Source organism: Rhyacophila brunnea, unplaced genomic scaffold, assembly GCF_057557595.1.
Source record: "Rhyacophila brunnea isolate RB1 unplaced genomic scaffold, BYU_Rbru_1.0 scaffold_13, whole genome shotgun sequence".
Taxonomy (NCBI): Eukaryota; Metazoa; Arthropoda; class Insecta; order Trichoptera; family Rhyacophilidae; genus Rhyacophila; species Rhyacophila brunnea.
The window spans coordinates 23,125,190-23,152,290 of NW_028232785.1; the positions used below are offsets into that span (position 1 = coordinate 23,125,190).

At 35.6% G+C, this 27,101-nt stretch overlaps 1 protein-coding gene and 1 long non-coding RNA gene across 2 annotated transcripts; one reads left to right on the forward strand and one right to left on the reverse strand.

Annotated features, from left to right (window-relative positions):
* Positions 1–252: 252 nt before the first annotated feature.
* On the forward strand, positions 253–26,614 carry LOC147076968 (uncharacterized). The gene is made up of 4 exons (XM_085941407.1): positions 253–390; positions 2,688–2,828; positions 22,759–22,863; positions 24,445–26,614. The coding sequence occupies exon 4, from the start codon at positions 24,481–24,483 to the stop codon at positions 25,468–25,470; it is 990 nt and encodes a 329-aa protein (XP_085797533.1). The 5' UTR covers positions 253–390; positions 2,688–2,828; positions 22,759–22,863; positions 24,445–24,480; the 3' UTR covers positions 25,471–26,614.
* LOC147076969 (uncharacterized) lies at positions 12,007–18,323 on the reverse strand. Its single transcript, XR_015069746.1, has 3 exons — positions 18,208–18,323; positions 13,162–13,281; positions 12,007–12,138 (listed from the first exon to the last, which is right to left on the reverse strand). It is a non-coding gene; the product is annotated as an uncharacterized LOC147076969 (long non-coding RNA).
* Positions 26,615–27,101: the final 487 nt, after the last annotated feature.

The following is a 27,101-nucleotide window of genomic DNA, read 5'->3' on the forward strand; positions in this document are numbered from 1 at the left end:
TACCCCCACGGGACGTCACTGATCAATGCTTCTGTCAATAATTATATTTTAGGAACATTCATTTCAATATTTCCGTTGGATTAATTGAAAGTACTATAATTTCGCAATATAAGAAGATTTGGAGAACTTGGAAAAAAATTGCTCGAAAAACGTAAAAAAAATCCCTTGTCTTTGGTTTAAATAAAATTTCATGAATTCTTCGGTAATCATGTTTGGTCGGTAGGGGTACCTACCTAAATAAAAAGGGATAGAAAACGCGAAGCAGACGAACGTGAATCTGACGCAGGGCGACAGCATTGGTTCGAGGTACCCATAGATCCTGGAAACAGTCAGGACACTGGCATCTACATTAAGCAAGAAGATTCCGACGATGCCAGTTGTGTATTTGAGGTTGGTTTTTTGAAAGCTCATTATATTGAACCGTTTAAAAGTATTTATAATAATTTGTTTGCCATTAAATACCGAAGTATAGATCAATTTACACAGTATTAATCTCGTACACGTCTAAAAGCAATACTCACACAACCAAACAGCTCCTGCGCAACTATTCCATACACAAGACTGCTTATTGTAGCAACTATAACTAACTTGTAAAAAATATAATAGATACGGCGGCTCTCGTGGTGCAGTGCGAAAGCCGGTGGCCTTTTATCCCGGAGTTCTGTGTTCGATCCCAGTGAGGTCAAAATATATTTACATAGGTAATCTAATATGTAAATTCCTTAAGCCTGGGAGTTTAACACTATTGTTGGGCTTCACGGCCTGTTGTGTTTAATAAAGAAAAAATACAAAAATATGAAAAACTACCCTCGATAGCCACCGATAGCAGTCTTATGTATAAAATAGATGGGCATGAGCAATTTCCCAAGACCTTATATCACTCCCCTCCATTTTGGCGATGTGTGAATTTCTCAACTGTCACTTTGTGTTTTGTTTTCTTTTTTATCGTCTGGGTTCGGGATTTGGAGGTCGATAATTGACACGCCGGAATTATGATGGAAGACGACGAGTTTATTTACGTTTATTATACTATATGGTTACATTTTTTTATAATTTTATTCTACGGAGGGCGAAATGTACGCGTTCGCGATTTTGCTGCTTGTCGCGATCTGCTCGCCATCTTGTGATTTTTTCCAACGAAACCGTCGTCGAAAAGAAAGCGACGTTGCAAATCTCCAACGGTTATATAAAATTTACGGCATTGCCGGCTGGGCTCTTTTACTATTATTTATTTTCGTAATCAGCGCTTTATTATTTGTTGGCTTTGATACCGATTCGGGCGTCTCCAGATACATAAAGACATCCCCAAATGGGGACCATACGGGGGTGTCACACTTAGTGTACGAAATAGTTTGTTAGAAAATTTCCACAATCTCCGAAAATTCACAGCCACATTTTTGGGGGACATCGTTCTACTAATATTGGATTTTTCATTAGGGACAATAAATCTACTACGCCACTGTCAACCATCGTATCTAATGCCATCAGCGCATCTTTCTATACACAATACTGTTATCGATGGTAGTTTTGTGTCGAAGTATTAGCACTAATTACTGTAACAATTAGATACAATAAATTAGTTGTAATTTTTACAATAAGTGCTATGTTTTAACAGCACCTCTCTGGGTGTGCTAAATTTTAGAGAGAGTTTTTAGAATTTGAGAGAAATTCACTTTTGACTGATTAGACGGCTAACTTTACTGTTTCAACAACCATACGGACATGACGTGTCGTCTCCCTACATTTTGAACTCTTTTATGGCAGACCCGTTGTCATATGCTCGAATTATATCCTCAGACTTAGGATACATCACACGGAGAGACATTTCAATACACACCTGGTAGCCAAACCGACATAGTAGGTATCTACGTAAATATACATCGCTACGACCATTTCTGATTCTAATACAGTCCAACTTGGTTATTACGAGGAAGATGAATTTGCCCGTTACAAGCATTATTCATTATATCGTTATATAACATTTTTCGCGCCACGTTCTATTTAATCATAGAACATAAAAAATATGAAAACTATCGTAAAAATCCCCGAAACAAGCATGGCAATAATAAACTATAAAATAAATTGTTTTTTGTAATGAACGCTGGTAGGTACCTACTGACTTCACAAAGCTTGGATTTTTTACATGCAATTTCAACCATAATATGCGTGGATACTTTTTCAATGTTGTCGGCGAAAACTCCAATTAAATACTCAAACGTTTAACTAGTATCATAAACTGAATCCGATCCCGGCGGCATCGGACTTATAAACTTACCGGTCGAATTTTATTGCTTATGGTCTAAAATGTTGTTTTTAAACGATCTAAACGAGAAGTAGAAGTACCCCGTTATAAAAGTGAATAAATGTATGGAGAAAATCATAAACTAAAATGTCATCGAATGTTTCTTCATTACATCCGAGTTCTCGCTATTTCCGTGATAGTAATAACCGAGCTCGACTGTAGGGGCCTCCATAGAGTGGAGGTTTGTATTACGACAAATGGATGTCAGCCACTTGCTCAACCTATTAGGTCCATACTCTGACTCATACACAATTTGAAAAACAATATATTGTGTACTTCTCAGACCCAGGATTCGAACCTGAGACAAACGACGCTTAAGCCGCGCGGCCTTTGTGGCTACTTTCTAAAATATACCTTCACGATTAATTTTTTGATTTATTTGCAGAACCTTCTAGTTGATTTGACTAATATTAAATCTGAAACTGATTTTCGACGAGTTGACTTAATACACAATACAAGAAACCCAATCAGTTATGATGCATCCCTTGCCGGAACTTCCCACCCTGGAAGCAGTCTAGTAAACGAGGTATTCAATTTCAACCCTTAATTTTTCTTTTCGTTCCTTCACTGGCAATCATTGTATCATTAATTATTGTCAAAGGACCAAAACAGATCGTAGTAAATGGGTTCAAACTATGGAAGCAAAAGGTTGTTCACTAATATTACTCTATAAAAAAAATATATATATTATTCCTTATGAATAGGTTACAGCGGTGAAGGGTGGAGGTAGGCTGTTAAGATCCGCAATAAATACTGGACATTAAACTTTGTCAGTCATACGTATTTAATTGTTTTTATTGAAATAAGACTAGGTATAATTTATTTACAGACGGTGTTGATAAGTTTTTAAAATTCAATTAAGCCCTGCGAAAATCGAGCCGTAATAGATAATAGTAATAATTACAAGATAAAAAGATCTTTTTACATACAATGTTTTTAATTTTTCTGTTGAATCATATAAACTTGACTTGACTAGCTTAAACTATCAAAAAAAATGTATTTGATGGAAATAATAATGAAATGTCATTTGATTTCCATAGTAACGCACGTATATATTAATAATTTAGTTGTTAGGACCCTAGCAACCAATAATAGTGGATTGGATTACGGATTTCTTCCGAAATAACTTTTCATACATAACAGAATTAACTTAAAATGAATTTAATTATACTTAAAAAAGGCTAAAAGTATTTACAAAAATGCATTGGCATCGTGTTCTGATATATTTTAAAGTTAATTAAAAATCGATTGCAAGATTTGTACCGGACAAATAAGAATACGACCTAGTAAAAACGTTGTAAAAAATACTCGTTTATCTATAGAATAATTAAAATTAAATATACAATAATTAAATCATACATATTTTTTGATATTTTTATCTATTCTGTTTAGGCTGGACTTATGAATTTAAAAAAAAGTTAACTAACAATATGTGTAGTATGTATTCTTAATCCAACGAAAACAAATACGTACCTATGAATGAAAAAGTGTGTAAAATTTTGTCGAATCGCGCAAAGCATACCAAAGCTATTGTGGTTTAATTTAGGTAGAATTTGATTTTTAAAAACTAGTCAACACCATCTGTGAGTTGGAGCTTTGTGTCAATGAAGACAAATACCCATGATGCATGCATCAGGGTACCTCCACCCTTCGCCGCTGAGGTACCTTATTTGATCGAGCCCTCAATAGATTTCATCGATTATTCTATTTAAGGACATGCGACTACTTTCTCTATGATAATGAAAATAAATCTGACTAGTTTTCTACTGGGTAAGCCATCGATGCAATCCTTATCCACCCAATGAGTGGTTGCTCTTTTAATTATTTTTTTTATCAATTTAAATTCTCCCAATTTCATTCGTAACTCTTCGGTCTTCGTCGTTCCCCGTCACATGGCGGATGCTGTGGATTGTGCGAGTAACCTATTTGATATATTATATAATACATAATTTTAAACTTTATTTTTGTTATTTTTTTTAAGTTATACCTACTTCTTTTGGAGAACAACGGCTGGTCGGCCCCAAGTGGACACATTGTCGCCAGTAGATGTGTTCATAGCAAAAGTTGGGAAATGCCAAACTGCCAGCAAGTCCCATCTGCTAAAATCTATGCTAATCTGTGAAAGATTTTGGCAAACATCATCCTTATGAGAATAAAGGACCCAATAATGCACGTCCTCAGGAAGAACCAAGCCAGGTTTCTACCTGGTCGAGCGTGTGCAGACCAAATCCACAACCTTCGATGTCTTCTCCAGCAGAGCCATGAGCTGAACAGTCCAATGGCTTGCTGCTTTGTGGATTATGAGAAGGTTTTCGACAGTCCGCACCGCCCCTCCCTCCGGATGATACTGGGAGCATACGGGATCCCTCCCGAGATCCTTGCCATAATCAAAAGCCTACACGAGAATAGCGAATGCTGTGTCAGAATTGGAGACACTATCACGGAATGGTTCGTGTCACGACCGGAGTCAGACAGGGTTGTGTCCTTGCATTTCTCTTCATCATTCTCTTTGACTTCATACTACGGATGTCAATACCACCCGACCGAGGCATACCTGTTACCCTCACGCTAAAGCTATGCGACCTGGAATACGCCGATGACGCTGTCCTATTCGACAACTCAACCGAGGGCATTCAAAAGACAATCGACAGATTGCATAACAACTCCTCTCACGTTGGTTTGAAAATCAACGCGAAGAAAACCAACGTCTTGTGTAATAGCACCTGTCCTGGTCCAGATTTCCCTCTGATTAGCGATGGACAAAACATCAAGAGATTTGACAGCTTCAAGTACCTGGGGGTACACATCACGGGAGATAGCATTTTGCAGAAAGAGCTCGCTATCCGAATGGGAATGGCTGGAGCAACATTCAACTCGATGCGGAATGTCTGGGACTCATGGTTGTACTCGGTCAAAACCAAATGCCACCTATTCGACGCTTGCATTCTGACGGTGCTGCTTTACTGTAGCGAATCATGGCATCTTACGAAGGCTCAAAGCAACCGTATACTGAGCGTCGAAAACAAATGTTTGCGACGAATACTGGGTGTGTGGTGAGGTACCTATGACTTTAGGAGCATCAAGGAGATAAGAGAACGCACCAAGCAGCCTCTAATCACGCTGAAAGTGAAAAGGCGACGTTGGACCTGGCTCAGCCACGTGCTGCGGATGCCAGATGAGAACTTCAACCTGGCTTGCCTTTTCTTCAAGCCGACCGGATTCCGGCGTCCTGGAAGGCCGCTAAATACAATCTACAGAGTGTATACGGCAGAGCTACGGGATGCTGGTTTGACCTGGAACGAAGCAAGAGACTGGCGAGCGACAGGAATTCTTAAAGGTTCCGCGTGGTGTCCATATGCTCCAATTAAGGGGCGGATATGGCCAAAGAAGAAGACTTTTCTTGAAACGTTTGGTAGAGAGTAAAATTGAGAGCGCGCGCACACTGTTATGAAAGTGCCTGACTGTATGAATTTAGCTTCGAATCAGTCTGCTGTATACAAACGCAAGTTTGATTGTAGAATTGTTCCGTTGCCTAGGCTACGAATTTATTATTGTCGGCCATTTGCAATTCCCTACATAAACAAATGATTAAACGTCAGAGTGACAGTTTTTACTTTGAAAATAAAAACAACGAGAAATAATTAAGTACTAATATAATTTAATAATATAAGTTAAAGTGTATAGAAACAAACCAACGGCGTTTCAATAAGCTTTCCTTTTTCTTGAGTGTGTAATTTAACAAGATAATTAAGACGTAGTCGAAGAACACCGCTTTTTTATGTTACCTATTTTTCAAGTTTCATGTTTTTTTTTAATTTAATAAACCTTTCTTATAAATACATACTTCCGTTATTTAATTTTACCGAAATCTTCATGATTATATCGTTTGGCGTATATATAAGTAGGTATATATTTGAATAATATTGATGGTGGCTTATGTATTGAGTTCCTGCGCCTCCTATGTTCACACGTTTAGGAACTGCTGGTTTACCGCGAGTTGCGAATCTGGCGTCACGAAATGATCACTCGTGCATGATCTCACGGTACACTCTTCTACTTCACAAATATTTGTCAGCCGTCTAAGTCGCGTAGCGGAGAGATTTTAAATACTTGTAAGTCAAAACAAGATAAAATCACGTTACAGTTTGACGTGGATTCAGGCTTTGAAAGGCCTTAATCGGTCGTATTTCTACATAAAATCCGGCTTTCTCTATTAATTCGCAAAAAATTTTCAGTCTCCTGATTGGTCCAACACTACTTCGGAAGGTTTATAGCGCTCTCCTCGAGGTTTTCATCACTCAAAAATTAGTGGAATCGGTTAAGACCTCGTTCCTCTAGCTTGATAGGAAATTTAGTCAACCTAATGTACTGACACGGCCCAAAAGTGTCACAGCAAGAAATAATAATGCTCCTCTAATAATGCTTCACGTCGCCGTACTGCGGACGTAAAGATCTATTTACATAGTTTTAGGATGTATGTCCGCACTACTTAGATATGTTTTTTGTATTATGTATAATTAAGTTCTATTTTATTATGTTGTCTTGTCTACGATATTTGCTCTTGATACATTCATATGCGTAAAAAAATGCTGATGAAACGTAGGTCTTCATGATAAGCTTGGTTAGGGGGAAGGGGGTTCTTTATGTGTTATCTTTAAAATGGATCAAGACTCAATAAGAGGCCATACCAAATTTGGTATGGCCATTCCTTATCCATCATATTGTTCAGATGTAACTCCTGCGTCTAATTCCTATATCAAGATACAAAAAAACGGTCGGCGGAAAGTAATAAGGCACCGATGATTTATCTATGTAACAACGACTGTTTTTGGAGGCTTAGAAATCATGTTATTTGGTAGGGATTACATAATTGCTAAAACCCTAGACTAGGAGGACGAGTGGAAAGGGGGACTATCTTGCTGAAATGCTGAAAAAATATAGAAGTAAAAAAAATCATAAGACAATTTAATATGGAAGTTTATATTATCTCAAATAGTTTCTCCCCCTAAAATCTAAATAAGCATATTATATAAAATTAGCTTATGTAATCGGAAAAACTATAGAATTTCAATATTTTATGAATCGATTACTGATGACTCCATTTGCAATTATTAGGTTAATTGATTTTCTTGTATACTCTGATGATGTGAGTTCAAAGCACACTTAATTCAACTTTTTTATCTAATTTCGAAAATTAAGGTTTTTCAAAATTATGTTTTTCTATATAACGTTATGTTTAAAAACTAAAATTTACGTAAATTTTAAGAGTACCAATACACTCGTTATATAATACATGGCAATGGTAAGCCAAGCAAGTTTGACACTATTTAAATCTGTGTTATTAACCAGTATGTGTCGATTAAAGTATTTTTAATTTTCGATTTACAAATTAAATACACTTCGCTAGATGTAGTTGTTTTAACCATTATGTCTCAATCTATGTTTTTTGAGATAACCAATCATTTTGATTTTTTTAAACACACATCGCATTGAAATTGTTTTTCACCAGTATGTATCATTTTATGTTTTTTAAGATCAATAACTCGAATGATTTTTTTAAAACACACGTCGCATTGATATGGCTTTTCACGAGTATGTGTCATTCTATGTACTTTGAGGTGACTAATTCGTATAATTTTTTTTAAAACACACGATGTGGTTTTTCACCAGTATGTATCTTTTTATGCCTCTTCAAATTACTACTTTGCAGAAAATTTTCAAAGCACACATCGCATTTATGTGGTTTTTCACCAGTATGTATCATTTTATGTGTCTTCAAATTAGTAATTTGCAGAAAATTTTTAGAGCACACATCGCATTTATGTGGCTGTTCACCAGTATGTATCATTTTATGTACTTTAAGATGATTATTTCGGCTGAATTTTTTAAAACATACATCGCATTGAAATTGTTTTTCACCGGTATGTATCTTTTTATGTGTCTTCAAATTACCAATTTGCAAAAAATTTTTAAAGCACACATCGCATTTATGTGGCTTTTCACCAGTATGTATCATTTTATGTTTTTTAAGATCAATAACTCGAATGAATTTTTTAAAACACTCGTCGCAATGATGAGGTTTTTCACCAGTATGTATCATTTTGTGTGTTTTTAAAGCATCAATTTGCAGAAATTTTTTAAAACACACATCACATTCATGTGGCTTTGAATGTATCATTTTATGTTTTTTAAGATCAATAACTCGAATGAATTTTTTAAAACACACGTCGCATTGATGAAATTTTTCATGTATCATTTTGTGTGTTTTAAAAGCATCAATTTGCAGAAATTTTTTAAAACACACATCACATTGATGTAGCTTTGAATGTGTAATTTTATGTATATTGAGATCAATAATTCGTTTGAATTTTTTAAAACATACGTCGCATTGATGTGGTTTTTCACCAGTATGTATCTTTTTATGCTTTTTCAAATTACTAATTTGCAGAAAATTTTTGAAGCACACATCGCATTTATGTGGCTTTTCACCAGTATGTATCATTTTATGCCTCTTTAAATTACAAATTTGCGGAAAATTTTTGAAGCACACATCGCATTTATGTAGCTTTTCACCAGTATGTATCATTTTATGTTTTTTAAGATCAATAACTCGAATGAATTTTTTAAAACACACGTCGCATTGATGTGGTTTCTCACTAGTATGTGTCTTTATTATATGTCGATTGATGTCACCAATTACTGGGACTCTTTTAAACCACAATTTACATTGATTTGGGTTTTCACTAGTATCGGCTGGGTTCCTACCTGGCTGGAAGATTTTATTTGAGCGAATATTGCATTCATATAGCTTTTCACCAGTATGCGTATTGTACGACTTCAGAAGTTGAAACTTCATACATGAAATGGAGTGACTATTTAGATGATTTACAGATGCAAACACTCCATAACAATCACGGCAAACAAAGTTACGCGGAAAATATGTAACTCTAGTCAACATAATTCGAACCACCTTAGGCAAGTATAATTGATGCATTTCTTGTTTGACGTTCTGACCATCTATAGTTATGTCTGAATGCTGTGTAATCATGTTTTTGATTTTATTAGTTGCATGTGCTATTTTGTTGTTGACCAAGGCATTTTGAAGTATATCTTTTTTAGCGATGTCCTGTGGTATTCCGTGACGTACTCTGAAGCATTGCTTTGTAGAAATCTACAAAAAGAATGGTGTTGGTATAATATTCAATAATATTAAAATAAATAGACTTTGTTTGTGTTCTCTAATATTTCATAATATATATACCATGCCTATAGACAGATATATTATAAATAATAGCGGTTTTTAGATATAACTTAAGAAAGGGTTTACTGTCAAAACGATCTGTGATACTGTGCTCATGTTATGACATTTATGATGAGTATACCTAGTCTGGCAAATCATCATGAATACAGAGAGCCATGCTTGAACAACGCTTACAAATTAATCAAATTTACTTTGAAAGTCAGTTGTCGATTCACGCTACTTCTAATTACATTATATTATAGTCAGTTGCGTTTAGCGATTAGACTCACTTTTGCCTAATGGGTTGGTCAATTAGAAAAATTGACGCATATGAAATGACACTAATCCAGTGACGTCCCGTGGGGGTAGGCAGATTGAGCGTCGCCTAGGGGCGGCAGTTACTCGAAGGGCGGCAAATCGAGAAGAAATAGCTACTTAAACTTATTAAAAACAAAAATATCTTTCCATCAAAAATTCAGGTACTACAGGTTACTGGTTGGAATTATAATGTATTCATAACATAAAAGGTTTGACAGGACTGTAATTTTTATGTTGGGGTCGCGATGTCTAGTTTACTTCCTTTGCCCGCGTCCTTGGCGACCAGAAAAGACACGAGCAGATTTGCGAATAAATATAGTCTATATTTTGTTAGTAATGTACAATGTATACAACACATTTCTTAGATATTGGAGTCATGGAAGGATGATAAAAAATACTGTAAGTATAACGAATTAGGCGGCATTTTGGCGCTGTCTAGGGGCGGCTTTTTGTCTAGGGACGTCACTGTAATAATGAGTTCTAATTAGAACTAAAAAGTTCCTAGACTCCATTGCATCCACAAAAATGAATAGTTTGATGCGGTCTACACGATAGTGGCATCATCGGACAATGTTTTTTTTTTAATGAGGCGGAAGCTTGCGTTACTGTCAATGGGGATCGTTATTAACCCATGGGCAATTTTAAAAAAATGGATGTCGTTCATCCGGAAGAGAAGTGGTTCAACAGGATATGCAATATGGCTACTGCAATTAACGCTTAATTCAAATCAAGACTTTGGATCAAGAACTTGATTTAGATCATCGATGGGCACGTAACTACATTTCATAGACATCGAGTATAATGGAGGGATTTTCCAATGATATGCTGTCTTCAAATAATACAAAAAAAAAATTCTATTGGAGGTATAACTTCTTTTTTTTCATTTTAGAGTGATAACGCCATCTTTAGGTTGGTACCTATAGTTAGTTAGATTACAATAACTTGCGATGTTATTTATACAGAAATTATACCACCAATATTTCGATAAGCTTAATATAAGATAAGCTTAGTAATGACGGCGTTACCTATAAAACTTGAAACGCTTGACCGTTGAACGGATCTAATGGGATAGGTGAATGTGTAACAACCATTCCTCTTAAATAGTCTGTTGATATAATTTCATCTCTGTGGACGCCCATATGCGTAGAGGTGAAAATCTCATACGGTCCACTCAGGAGAAAAACATATACTTTACTATTTGTTAAATAGAATTTTCTATAAATTTTGTTTTCTTTCCTGTGCGGTTCTTTAAAAATTATTTTTACCTGTGTAATTAATTTATTAATAAGAATATTGCATACGTTAAATCAATCTGTCTAGCGTGCAATTAAAAATATTGTTTAGATATTTCTATCAATAAATTTAACTGAAATCACACTTCGTTTACATTAAATTAGCTGAATATTTAATAACATAAAAAAGTAGTTTTATGTACTGTACGTATGCACTATTGTACCTACATATTGTTAGGATGGTTAAAAAAGTTATGAAAATAAAATAAGTTTAACTATTACTACAGTAACTATTGGTCATTCTATTTTCAAATAAAAGAAACACAAAAACAGGTCGGAGTTGCACATTTTTATTACCTACAGTGTTATTAAAAACCCTAGATAGTCAAGTATGTCTATTGCATTGTTTTTAGAACAAATTTAGCATTGGAGTAATAAGTGAGGCAAGCAATATTTTATTAAATTGTCCTCGATGGTTCCTAATTTATATTATTTATTATTTCTGTTTCACCATGCGCTTATCAAAAATAAAGATTTTGACCATCGATGATTTAGAGAAATGGACCTGTTAATTGGCTTCCAACGTTGTGTGATTTCACATCTTTGGATTACTTCATGTGGGGCATCGTGTATTTAGTGATTTATGCTGATAAGCCAGCAGCAATTGACGCATTGGAAGTGTTCAACAGTGTTCGTGCTAGTCGGCCAGCAGAGCTCGAAAAAAGCGATCCAAATTGAGCGCCTAGAATTTGCTTTGTTTGTTCTCAACAAGATCATGCGGTAGCCATATCCCCGATATCAATTTCAAAATATATTAATGGCATGCAGGTATCGATCTTTCGAATATTCTATCGAGCTTGAGAAAGACAACTGTTATTATTAATTGAACGTACCTGATGTAATGGCAAGTAAAGTGGATCTGAGCATCCAGGTTGAGGGTTTTCAATATTAATTTGGTGGATTGCGTTGTCAACAAATTCTTCTTTGATGGTCATTCCCTCATTATCATTCTCACACTTTATATCCATCAGATCGCTTTCACGCTTCTGAAAATAACAACATTATTAATACTATGTAACACCATGATGGTCAGCCAGAGTAGACCTCTCGTAGCTCTTTATGTCATTTTGACAATTCATATTGATTTCCATAGTAACGCACGTATATATTAATAATTTAGTTACTAGGACACCCTTAGCAACCAATAATAGTACGAATATTATTTATATTATATATATATTTTTTCCGAAAAAATAACTTTCCATAAAAAACAGAATTAACTGAAAATGAATTCAATTATGCTTATGGTTAAAAGTATTAAAAGAATGCATTGTAATCTTGTTTTAAAAGTTTCAAATGTCTAGGTAGTCGGGAAGTTAGTTAAAAATCTTCAATCGTATAATACAAATCTTGGACAAACAAGAAAAAAATTGTACTGGACAAACGAAAATATCTCTACTAGACAAACAAGATTACGAGCTAATAAAAACGTGGTAAAAAAAGTCAGTCCGTCAGTTTGTTCAGTTATAAGAGCGCATCTGCCTAGGTATCGAACACACTATGTGTCACTAATTCGCAACAATATGAGATGATATACGCGGACCTAGTAATCGAACAATAATGACGCCTGTACACGTGCATGGAATTACTGTCGGTAATTCTGCTTATTTAAAAATGTCATGACAATAACTGTTTACACGTAAGAGTGCTGACTGTCTCTCCAATCTCATTCTTCAAGAGTAAGCGAGGCGCGATGTTGTCATTTTATACTACTATCTGACAGATCGTATTGAAAATCGGACCTCAAAATGAGTAGTTCATTTTTTTACCTTCATGTTCGCCCCTATCCCTCTACTGCGCAGACGCAGATCAAAAATAATCTTACTTGCGCGCAATAAATCATCACAATTTGGAATCTTCCAATCTTGTTTGATTTATGCACGCAATTTTGCCAACTGCAGTATAATACATGTCCCCAGACATTTTCTTACTGTGCAGAGTACATCCATGCTCGTATAAACGGGGTATAATTATATCAGGATAAATCAGCACATCAGGTAGGTACTTACAGGCACCAAAGACGGATTTGGCCATTCGCCGGATACAGAAGTATGACAGCTTTCATTGTCGGTCCGTTTGAGTGGAGGATCGACTTCACATTTTATATCCACGTCTAGTTTAATGTCAAACTGAAAACAAACAGTATAAATTGTCATTAAGTAATGTGTTTGATGAGATGTCCTTATTTATAATTGAATCATCAAGACTGTTCCAGAACAAAATTCTTCATTGAAACAAATTACACAATTATTAATTAATATTTAAAGTTTGCAGCGACACGTCATAATGAATGAAAGGGCACAAACATTACACGTGGTTGGATTTACTGCAAAAAATACCTATATATTATCGGGGACATAACGAGAAAATGCAAAACTGCACGCATTTTTAAAACAAGTTCAGCCGTTTGCACGTGATAGTTGTAACTTACACAATATCAGCGCATACGCAGTAGAATTATAGTGGCGAGCTTGACCGAAATAATGCGAACAACTCCACGCAGAGCATTTTAACGTTTAGAGATATTCACAACGTGTCAAAATAGCACCATACAATGACTAAGTACGAATGAGATTGGCTAGACCAGGGGTCGGCAGTTTGTCAAGTGAGAAGAGCCAAATTGTCAGGGAAACAGGACAACAAAGGTACTAGAGAGCTGCATGTTATGTATATGGATTTTTAGGGGAAAACTTCAATATTGTTTATTAAAACAATATTTAGAACGGCGTCCATGCATCGCTTTGATAGCTTTACTATATCTGGCAAATAGCTATTTATTTTTAATTGAATACATGATTGCAAATTTTCATCCATTATTCTGCTTCTAACTTTTTTTTATTTGGTTCATAGATGAGAATGTTTGTTCGCATATATATGTAGAGCCAAAGATTGTGAGAATACCAAAAACTAGTTTTTTTAAACGCGTCATATGTTTCAGGCAAACTATTCCATGTATCAAATATTATTGTTTCTATTGTAGGAAGTTGTTTTATAGCAGTCCACTTGTGCTGAGAAATAAAATTCGATTTCTCTCTTTCGAGTTATTCCAAGCGGCTGATCAGATCTGTGAATTTATGAGTGTGCTCCAATTTTTTTTTGCTTTTTAAATCTAATAACTACAAGTAACACGTGTGAGCACGCAGGTAAATAATATGAGTAGAGTAAAGAGTGGTAGAGTATGCCGGACGAGTCTAATAGGGTGTTCATCCAAAATTTTCGAATGCGATTTTACGCCAAATATATAATACGCCCGTATAATTGCGTTCATCCAAATTTAGCACATAAGCATCTCGCCGAACCCGAACACCTAATGCCCCTCTACCATAAGTTTAGCGAAGCGATTGCTAAATTCGGCAGAGTCCATTTTTGACAGATCGCAACTGACAGCCCGCGTTTGTTGATAATTGTCATAGGTACTTGTTTTCTTCCGTTTTTCATTATGATTCAGTGTATTATTTTGATTATTGTCTAATGGTACTATCTATTTTAAAATTGATTCTATAATTGGTGCTTCATTTTATTCAATCTTGAATGCTTTATTTATAGGTAGTAAACTTTGCTTTCGTAGATAAAGCTAATCTACAATGCCGCAAATTTCGTAAAAGCGGCGACGCTTTCAAATTTAAGAGTCTCGTTAGTAAATACACATCAGACGCAGATTCATGAAATCAAATAAATACAAGTAATATAATATTTTGAACAACTCAATTCACATGATTATGCTGGAATCGATTTATGCATAATAATTATATGTTAGGTAGGTATACTATCACGATAACCATTTACTTTCATTTGTTTATATTGTAATGATTATTTATTCAATAACGTTTATTCGGCATTCGGATTATCCGGCCATAATGTAGTATTAATCGAAAAATAAAAGAAATAATATGAAAGTAAATGTAATAGCGAGTTCAAAATATATGGACCACTAGGGATATCTAGCGGCAAAATGTGAGAAATTGTCATTTATTTGACAGTTAAGTGCCCATAGACATCAAAAACTGACCATAGAGAAAAAATATTTTTCTGTTTTAATATAAGGAATGCTTGTTTCAAATAGACGCGCATGTACAAACACCGTTATTTGAATGGAGCATAATGGAACACGGCGGCGCCCGTATATACAAATCCGAAGATAAGTGGGTGAACACTCGACAAGTTTTATTACGGCAATAAACGGTTTCGGCGTAAGGTGAGACCATCATAAACCATTCGGTTCAGCTTATTTCCGTGGAAACCCTATAAGTTTATTCGGCGGCTCTATCTCATAAACTCATAAGTTAAAAGGATGCTTAAGGGGCGCTCTACAGAAATGCCCTTGAGAATTGAAAATATGATATTTTTATATGTGGTCCGAAATAGTTGGTCTACTAGTAATATTAAAATGTCGCCGCCAATGCGTGCCTCAAAAGTAATGGTCACTAAATTAAATTTAAAACAAACAAACTCTTTCCAACTAAGCAAGTATGGGGCGACAAAAAAATAGTATCTTTTAATATACTAAAATGTTACTAAATTCAATAGGTTAATCAGCTGTTTGGTGGCAAGTATTGCAACCAATATGGTGGATATTGTGACGTTTTTAAACTGATAGTTTAGTTTAGTAGTTTAGAAACTTAGAAATAGATTAATAACTTTTTAACCTGAAATTGTACGAGAACTAAACATACGAAGGATTTTTTAACACATATTATCTACCTACATTTTTATTTCATGTGCTATCCAAAAAAACATTATTAATAGTAGTATTTATTTTTAATGTGCAAGACCTACATAACTATTAAAAAAAAGGTAAATATTGTTTAATTCTAATGCATATTTTAAAAAAGGTAGAATATATCTAGTGATGTACCCGAGTTTAGTCTGACACTTTTACAAACTAGTAACGCAATTTTACTTTTATAATATGTACTAGTGAAACAGTAGGTAGGTACCATTATTGTATTTTGTTGGTTGAGTAAAGCCAATGCACGAAATATTTTATAACGCCTAAAAATAAATATTATCGTGCAGGCACCCCATATACTTTTATTATTTTTCACATTGTTTTCATTCGGCCGGTCGGCGACAGCGTTGACGGTACCTAATAAATCATTGCAAAGAATTGCTCTACCGAGATTAATTATTATTATGTTTTTAAAATAAAATCTTCGATGACCTGGTATTTTGTTGTAAATTTGATTTAAAATGACGTGCTGCTCGCTCTGTCTACTCTGTACTAAAATATGAATTACATTGGTGTGTTATGCCTACTCTTAAGATGAGGTGAAATTGGAGTTTATGTCTGAAGAGCCGCAAACGTCTATGCAAAGAGCCGCATGTGGCTTGCGAGCCAATTCTGCTGACTCCTGGGCTAGGCAGTCAGCAATCTTACGTGTAAACAGTTATTATTGCGAGAAATACAAATTACACACTATCAGTGCCAGTGAATCCAAGCACGTGTATTATACAAGGAGCTGCAAACGTTGATAACACATAGTACAAATTTGGCGAACCAGATAAAAACCATCCATACTCGTACAGAACCCCTTATCTACCTACAACACGTAAACCCGGCCACTATTGACCAACCTACGCGTGAACATCGTACCCAGTGACGTCCCGTGGAGGTAGGCAGATTGAGCGTCGCTTGGGGGCGGCAGTTACTCGAAAGGCGGCAAATTAAGGACAATCATTATGAATATATATAAATAGGTACCTATCTAAACATAGTAATGACGGAAATATATTTCCATTAATAAAATCAGCTCACTGGTTGGAGACAAAATGTAATAATTAACATAAAAGGTTTAACAGGACTATTTTTTTGTCGGGTTCGCGATGTCTAGTTTACTTCCGTTGTCCTTAGACGTCACGTCCTTGATAACCAGCAATGACACGTGTAGATTTCCGAATTATATGTAGGTACAAGGTACAAACTTACCTAATTAATTTATACAAATATTTTTGCCAGTCACTCGCGAGTTTTGAAAAGGTTCAGGTGTATTTTTAAATGTATCTGAAACCGAGGACTCCCAATATTGTCTATTGAAGTAGAGATGGTATTTAAATTAGATTAAGTGGTATGTATATATTTTGTTAGTAATGTATCCATACAACACATTTCTTAGATATTGGAGTCATGAAAGGATGATAAAAAATACTTTATAAAAAAATGGGGCGGCATTTTGGCGCTAGTATCTAGGGGCGGCATTTTGTCTAGGGACGTCACTAATCGTACCTAACCAAGGCCGATGACTCGAATGTCTTCAAGAGCAGAGGATATGTGTGGCGGACACACTTCACTAATTAGATTATAATATCACTACATTCGTCAATGGACAGACGCCATAATAAGCAAATGCACTGACAGACAAGCTGTGGATATGTTATGTTTTTTAAAAAGAAATGACGTGGCACGTGGTGTTAAAACACGATTCCTCGTATTGAGTTTCAACAGCGTCATCTTTAGATTATTAAAGCCTGGGCATATTATCTTTTTGCACAAGCAACGAGTGGTCCACTCTTCAGCTGTCAAAATCCGATCCCAGATTGATTGATGCGCCCTTTCTCGTTTCAAATTGAATTATAAAAAAAATCTCAAATCAAATATACTTAATATGAACTATCAGTGTTATTTATAAATAATATACATTCCTGTTATTCAACAGCTGTCAAAGTCAGACTAGTCCATCACACAAAAACCGGTGGTAATATCGATTTCCAAAAAATATGTAGCATTTACCTATGCATTTCATTTGTAGAAGGTGTGTTAATGCTAGTGTAAGTTTTATCATGTAACTCATCTATACAAATCAAACCATTCCCTGTGTTAACACGACAGATGCGTCAGTATAAGCACTCTATAGAATAATAACAGGTCATCTATAGACAACAAAGGGAGGGGCAGAAAAAGTAAGACCAGTCGTTGTGAATGTATCGGCTTTCTAATTGAGTCGGCAATGGTTTCAAACAATTGGCTTTGCGCCTTCATTTTTATGGGTCAAACATTGTACAATTAGATTGCGGAAGGGTGTTATGTCAGTTTAGGTTAGATATAAAAAGATACGTACCTCCAAAGTTGTAGCATACGAATGCTCGACACGGAATTGCCTTATAAAATATGATTGTATTTGTTCTTCCGCGCTGTGCGAACGTTCAATCGGTATATATATAGCACTGACCGGTGTTCCGGGATCGGTTTCAAAGTCTTCCGGTTCTTTTTTAATCTCCATGTTTCAAATTGTTATGTAAATTGAAAGAATTTGAGTTGATCTGTTGAGTTGACCGCTCAACAATTGCCACAGGCGAGTGCTTGGCGAGTGACAGCTAACAACAAACTAGCAGTGTTGCCAGTACTAATTGAATTGAATATCAAATCTAAATTCGAGAGAATTTTAGATTGACAATAATTTATGGAATTCAACGATTTTGTTTGATAAAACACTGTATTTTGATATAGTTTTCCAAGTGTCTTTACGAAAATCATGTTTTCTTCTCTTCCTGACGATATTTTATAATTATATATATAGATATACCTATATATTATAAACTAGATCTACTGAAATTTCAGGCGGCACTGAGTGTTGCTATCCGCTTGGAAGTTCGGAAACAGTTTGAGAAATTGCCGTTTGGTTCACTGTTCCAGTGAAAATCAAACCAATCTCAGTCTAACCTGCCGATCTGCCTACCCCCACGGGACGTCACTCATCAATACTTCTGTCAATAATTATATTTTAGGAACATTCATTTTGATATTTCCGTTCGATTAATTGATGCCAAATACTACCTATAATTTCACAATATAACAAGATTTGGAGAACTTGGAAGAAAATTGTTCGAAAAACGTAACCTTGACTTTGGTTTAAATAAAATTTCTTGAATTCTTCGGTAAGCATTTTTGGTCGGTAGAGGTACCTAAATAAAAAGGGGTCTCGGAGTTTCTCAAATTCTGTGCTATTTTTCTCTGAGAAACAAAAAACCTGTACATTTTCAACAGATCGTCGCTAGAGGATTGGTTTGTCGAATATCCGTTTTTGTCGAAATCGACCTTTTAAGACAGAATGATTTTTTTGTATCTAAATCAGTGGTTCTTAAATTTGTTGGAGGTACTGACCCCCACCAGTTTCATATATATGCGCATTCACCGAACCCTTCTTAATTGGAAAAATAAAATATGATTTTTTTTTCAAATTCTATACATAGGTATATATTTTTACTGGTGCACAAAATGAACCGTGTATCAATATCACTGTGTTCAAAGAACAAAACAATTAAACATGATTTTCACACAAAAACAAAAACATAATAATGAATATTTACTGCAAATCAGTGTGACTTCTGCTGTTTCCTGAGACCAGTTCAGAAATGCGCGGCTCTCATGTCATTTTCGCAACAAAGTCTGTCCCTTTTCTTCGTTTTTATGTCCAACATCCTCAAAAAGGATTACTCGCAAAGATATGTTGTAACAAACGGTTTGAAAATCTCCAGAGCTTTCTTAGCAATAACAGGGTAGGTAGGTACGTTACCATTTGTTGACACCAAAACGTTGAGAGCGTTGTTGTTCTGAAGAGTTGCTGTTGAACCTGGCTCTGCTGAATTTCAAAGATTTCATCTAGGTATTCATCATTGACATCTGTTGTCTCAACACTAAACGTGAACGGCTGTCTCACCCATGCTGGATATGACTCTCTTAGGCCTACCGTGCATGAACGATTTCCTATCGTACGGTCAACAATCGAGGAGTTGTAACCATCGTATTGCAATGCAACGCCGCACATGAACGATCGAGCGAACGGCCGAATTGAAAATTTGTGTTCAGACACAAAATTTTACACCGATTCGAACCGGCCGGGGTCCCATTGGCAATGCTTTTAAATGAGAGCCCGCACATCACAAGTCATGGCCGGCCGAGAGTGCACTCATACATGCACGCACAAGTGACGCGGTCGTATGTAGCGCACGCATACATCGAACCGCCACAATTGACTTGACAGTTCATCGATGCGTACCTATTGGCTTTGCATGCGCGTACCAGTCCCATTTTTTCAGTTTCTTTCTTCATAAATTAATAATATAAGCTCTACAAAATCCATTTTGACGTTTCTTATATTGCGTCCGCCATTTTTCGGTGCGGAAGCATATCTTCAGTGCGCGCGCATTGCCTCCGATCTATATCACGCCATGCGCGCTCAAACATACTGGCCGGTAATAATTTGGATCATGCGCGAGCAAACCAACGATTGTGCGAATGCTACCGGCCGGTTATGTAATCGTCCATGCGCGGTAGGCCTTATAGGTAAGTATCCGTCGAGAGACTTTGCAAGCTCTTGCGTGATCACCTGCAGCCAATGATGATGTCCAAGCGGGGTGTGTCATCAGAATCATAAAATGAGTTAGGTGTGTGTCTTGACCTCCGCCGAACCCCTGAGACTGACTCACCGAACCCCTGGGGTTTGATCGAACCCAGGTTTAGAACCACTGATCTAAATGGACCAGAACCATCCTTTTCTTTAAATTACATTATAATGAATACAGCATTCATAATAATATGCTGTAAAAACAACAATTTAAATACGTCCATGTATTTAAATATAGGATATTGAAATTTGTTTTTTGTCTCCTGAACATTTGACATTATTTGGTCTATTCGACAAACCAATCAACAGCGACGAGATGACAACGCATACCTACTATATTTTTCCCCAAATACTATAATTTTGGAGGCTCTGTACTATAATTCCACTTTGAAAAGATGGCTACACTGAACTGTGGCAACATTGTCCTGAATCTTTGTGTATTATCAAGGCTGTCATCACGATCGCCGTGTGTTATTCCATTATTTATGAAGCCTCAACGTCACTCAAGATTTAAATAGTCAGAATGGATAAAAAACGTGAACCGGACAAACGCGAATCTGACGCAGGGCGACAGCATTGGTTCGAAGTACCCATAGAACCTGGAAACAGTCAGGACACTGGCATCTACATTAAACAAGAAGGTGCCGACGATGCCAGTTGTGCATTTGAGGTTGGTTTTTTGAAAGCTCATTATATTGAACCGTTTAAAAGTAAGTATTTATAATAATTTGTTTGCCATTAAATCCCGAAGAATAGATCAATTTACACTGTATTAATCTCGTACACGTCTAAAAGCAATACTCACACAACCAAACAGCTCCTGCACAACTATTATGTCATCACTGTTCTGGCAGAAGACACTAACTCGAAAAAATTACATATTGAGTTAGTTATACCAAAATGTTCCATATTTCAAAGATTACCGTCTGGAAACCTTCTTAATAAATAAATAAACAGTCTTTATTTTAAAGTCATCCTTTTTACGATTACTTAATAAACTCACATGATAGACCATTTCAAACATTTTAACAACTTCAAAGTCAAATTACTCAAAACTAGTATTCTACAGTTAGTGTGTTCTGCCAGAACAGAGACGATATACACAAGACTGCTTATTGCAACAATTACAACTAACTTGTAAAAATTATAATAGGTACGGCGGCTCTCGTGGTGCATTGCGTTAGGCACTGGCCTTCCATCCCGGAGTTCTGTGTTCGATCCCGGTGAGGGCAAAATATATTTACATAATCTAATATGTAAATTCCTCAATCCTGGGAATTTAACACTGTTATTGGGCTTCACGGCCTGTTGTGTTTAATAAATAAAAAAAAATACAAAAATATGAAAAACTACCTTCGATAGCCACCGATAGCAGTCTTGTGTATAAAATAGATGGGCATGAGCAATTTCCTAAGACCTTAATGTACGAAATATTTTGCTAGAGAAATTCCACAATCTCCGAAAATTCACAGCCACATTTTTCGGGGACATCGTTCTACTAATATTGGATTTTTCATTAGAGCCATTAAATCTACTACGGCACTGTCAACCATCTTATCTAATGAGATCAGCGCATCTTTCTATACACAATACTGTGATCGATGGTAGTTTTGTGTCGAAGTATTAGCACTTATTGTAACAATTAGATACAATAAATTAGTTTTAATTGTTACAATAAGTGCTATGTTTTAACAGCACCACTCTGGGTGTGCTAAATTTTAAAGAGAGATTTTAGAATTTGAGAGAAATTCAGTTTTAACTGTTTAGACGGCTAACTTTACTGTTTCAACAACCATATATACATGACGTGTCGCACACTTTGTTCGTATTATTTAAAAGGTAAAACAGTAAGTAATATAACAAATTTGGATGTTTATCTTTATATAATATATGTCACAATTATTGGATGTTATCATTAGGTATATTGGGCGTTATGCGCTTTGCTTTACCACATTTTACATCACGGGTTATTGGCATGCTATCAACATGTGTGAGCAAGCAACAGATACTGGATATTAAATATTTAGTTTCTTTGTTTCCTGCACAATTTGTAAGAAGTCACTTACGGAATATTTACAATAGGCCATCGGCATATTAAACAAGTGTACACAATATGCACGCTCCGCACCTCAAATGCTGCCTCTGAGGCCTTACGCTAATGACGCCTCTGATGTCTACGTTAACACTTTGGAATATATTTTATTGTCTCCAACCAAATTCTTGGCGTTTGGTATAATATTCTAATGATATGTTTTCTGATTTTAGGTTTCCATTAAACCTGAAACTGAAATAAAGTCTGAAGTCGATACCGCATGTCAACAAACCGACAATGATAGTCAAAATGCGACAGTCTTTCATAATGATAAAGAGGTAATTCAGATAGCAATATTATTTTTATAACTTTTTTTTTTTAATATGTGAAGTGTGTATATGTTACGCCGAATGTGCGAAATTGACTATTACATGAAATGGGAAAAATTTTGCCTAAATCATGAAAAATGCAAGCCCGTTGCCTTATTCATGAATTAGGCAAAATATCTGCCAAGTGCGTGAATTCGGCAGTAATTTTTCTGCCTAGTTCATGCATTGAACAAATTAGATAGGTATTTTCGCGATTTGATTCGTGCTTGGGTATCAATCGTGCAATAGTCGATTGTTTGTTTGTGATACCTAGTATGATCTGATAGTATGTTGGCAGTTGTTAGCTAACCTCAAAATGGACATTTAGTTGAATTCAGAATTACAAAACCTAACCTAACCTAATAATAATAATATTATACGAGTATTATATCCAATTATAACTATTAAAACTATCTGTATTAAATTTACTTTTTCTACTGTCATGTTGACAGTTTAAGAATTCCATACCCTGGCAAATTCACGCACTCGGCAGATAATTTACCTAATTCATAAATAAGGCAACGGGCTTGACTATTACATGAATTAGGCAAAGTTTTTCCCATTTCATGTAATAGTCAATTTGGCACATTTGGCGTAACATATATATTATATGCAATTATAAATTGTCAAAAGCCAGTAAGTAGAATAAAATTGTCGCTGAATTAACGACGGTTACACCATTTGTCCCCGAAATCAGTTTTTTACTATTATATATTATATATTGGCCATGTCCGATGCTAATAAGATCATATTATGGAGATTATACGCCAAATGATTTTTCATGGCACGCGTTTGAAGAGAGAAAAAATACCTATACATAATAATAATAAATGACAGATCGCATTGTATAAAAATAGCAGGCAAATACTCTCCAAGAATAAGCATTACATTTTAATGTAAATATATCATTGCATAGGTCTGTCCTTAGAATTTATTCATCACATTTAATATTATCGCACTAACTTCATCAGGTGGCGGGGTGAACCTCTAATTTTAATCGATTTACAATGCTTGGGGCCACTGCAGCGACAATGCCTCATCTGATCGGAAAAGAATTAACCTATTTAATACAATATCACAACAAACAATTTCATTTCTATATAAAAAAAAAAATACTGCACCAAATAAGAAAAAAAAACTTTGTGAAGTTAATAATAGTAATTCTGGCAGACAGTTTCAAAATTGGTGTTCCGAAATGTATGGCGTAATTGAAAAAAATGATAAAGCTATATGCGTGCTATGTTCTGTGAGTGGTATCTAGAACATCATCATTTTTAAATAGGATTTTTAAAAACTATTTTTTCCATTAAAAAAACTGCTCGGCACGTCAGACAGTTGAAAAATAATATTTAGGAAATTTTGGCACGCGTAAGTAAAAAGGTTCATCAACCTTGCACTAGCTAGAACATACACGTAAACATTTGAGAGAGAGTGAGAAAGTTGATAGTTGGCACTGTCGTCTGGTAATATTTGCGAGTATTTAAATACTTACGTTATTATATTTTATATATTATCACCGCTTATGTAATAGATAAGATTCTCTTTTTATAGGTGTCTAGTCAGCGATCGTTCACAAAACGTCTCAAAATGAATGAGAATCCATTGGATTTTACGACTTTGAATAAGGGTATTGATAACGAAAGTCTCAGTAAACCCCTTAATTGTATAACCGTTGGGAGATTCCAGAATTCAGAGGTTGCAGTTGTAGGACAAAAACACATTAAACACGAAACGATATTTCTAAAATTTCCGAAGGAAGTACGCATTCATTTGAGAAAAGTAACTCATTTTCCAAGAAATTTTATTTGCAGTGCTTGTAATACGGTCTTTGGATCCTTGAATACCCTGAAGCATCATAGAACTGTCCATATAGATGTTACTGCTGATAATAGTCAAGCATTTGTTAATATACCTGATGAAGGAAATTCAACAAATAATATTGAAATATTACATGAGGCCGTCCAAGGTGGTAAAAAATCTTATAAGTGCGACATTTGTTCGTATCTATGCAAACGGCCACAGCATTTAAAAACACACAAAATGACACATACCGGTGAAAAGCCATTCAAATGCAATGATTGCTCATATACATGTTCGATGTTGTATAATCTGAAAATACATAAAATGACACATACCGGTGAAAAGCCATACAAATGCAACGAATGTTCATATTCATGCTCGCTACTTCAAGGTCTAAAACAACATATTATGAAACACACCGGCGAAAAACCATACAAGTGTGATAAGTGTGATTATACGTGCAACCGGAATCAATATTTAAAATCACATATGAGGACACATACCGGTGACAAACCGTATAAATGCGACCTTTGCTCATTTGAATGCTCCCATCTTGGTAATCTTAGGACACATAAAATGGCACATTCCGGGGAAAAGCGATATAAATGCGATGTGTGTTCGTATACGTGCCTGACAAGTCAACAATTGAAAACACATAAAAGGACACATACCGGTGAAAAGCCGTATGAGTGCAAACTTTGCCCATATAAATGCTCGCATATGTATAGTCTCAAAATACACAATATGATACACGGGACTGAAAAACTTGACCAGTAATTTCAAGGAAACTTTATCGTATTTAGCAGACATCCCACTTTAAACTATGACACTATCACCTATTGACTTTCGTAGTATTGCCATAGATATTATATTGTACCAACCGCTCGGTCTGGTGTCCAGGATTTCCCTCTGCGGTTGAACGCTGCCCATTCTTGCTCGCCCATCGGAGCCGACTAAGTTATGCGAACTGTTGTGCATGTCTACAAAGGTGTTATATGTTTTCACCTATTAATTATTTTCAATACTATTTACCTATTAAACTTTGCAAGTTTAATATGAAATTTTAAATAATAACAACCGCATACTATCTCGCCGAATTAAAAGCACTCTTTACAAGACACTTGTAAAGCCAGTGCTCACCTACGCATCGGAAACCTGGACATTAACTCTGCGAAATAAACGAGCCCTGAACAATTTTGAAAGAACAATTTTATTCTCCGCCGTATATATGGACCGATCATGTACGGCACCAATTGGAAGAGAAGATATAATGCTGAGCTTTACGGGCTATACGAAGATTTCAGCGCAGTTCAATCAACTAAGATTGGAGACTGCGATAGCTAGGTCATGTGCACCGTATGAATGACAATGAACCGACAAAGAGAGTGATGTACGGCAATCGGGCGTAGAAGAAGAGGCAGGCCAAAGATTCGCTGGTTGGATGGAGCAGCCAATGACTGCCGTGTTCTAGCCAAAATTGGAAAGCGGCCACACTGGATAGGGACTATTGGAGGAGGCCAAGACCCACACCGGGTTGTCGCACCCCTGATGATGATGATGAAATAGTAACAACATTATAACTTGAGTAAATATCCACATATTATCCTTTTGATAAATTAGTAAACATCCGGCAGTGCCTAGAGATTTTGAGCTTAATTTTTAATATGTCAATAAACCAGTTAAAATATTGTTATACTTGCAAGGGCGCACACTTAAGCTCACCCTATGGAGGGTATAATATTTGGATATTTCCGAACTTTGTCCCAGAAATGAACCGATTTAGATAAACTGTATAAAAGGGCCAATGGCTCAAATTTATTGTCTTTTATTAATTCTTAAATGATTCACGGCGCGCGTAACTATGTCTGTTAATATTTTGTATTTAATTTTACGCTGAATAAACAGTAATATTTTACGTTCGTAAAAGTCTATCTTTTTCCCGAATCACCTATCACTATTCTTACCATCTAAATGCTAAATCAAAGAGAAACGGGCCAATGACACAACCTTGTCTGACTGCGGTTGTGATTCGAACCATTATATTGTGACATTGTCACCAATTTTCTATAATCTATGATCATAGTATTAATAATTATTGCTCTTTGACAGTGACGTCCCGTGGGGGTAGGCAGATTGAGCGTCGCTTGGCGGTGACAGTTATTCGAAAAGCGGCAAATCGATGAGATTCATTTGGTATTTATAGATAGACAGGGCTAAAATTGTTTTGTTTACATGTTTGTACCTACAATTATAGCATAGTATAAATGGTGTGGAAATAATAAATCTTTGTATTGCTAAACTGTACAAACCAAATTTGTCAGAATATCAACCTCATAATATAGAACCTCACACTCTTTTATAAAGCAAATCTCGAGCTTTTTATATCTAAATTTAATTTTGTATGTTTT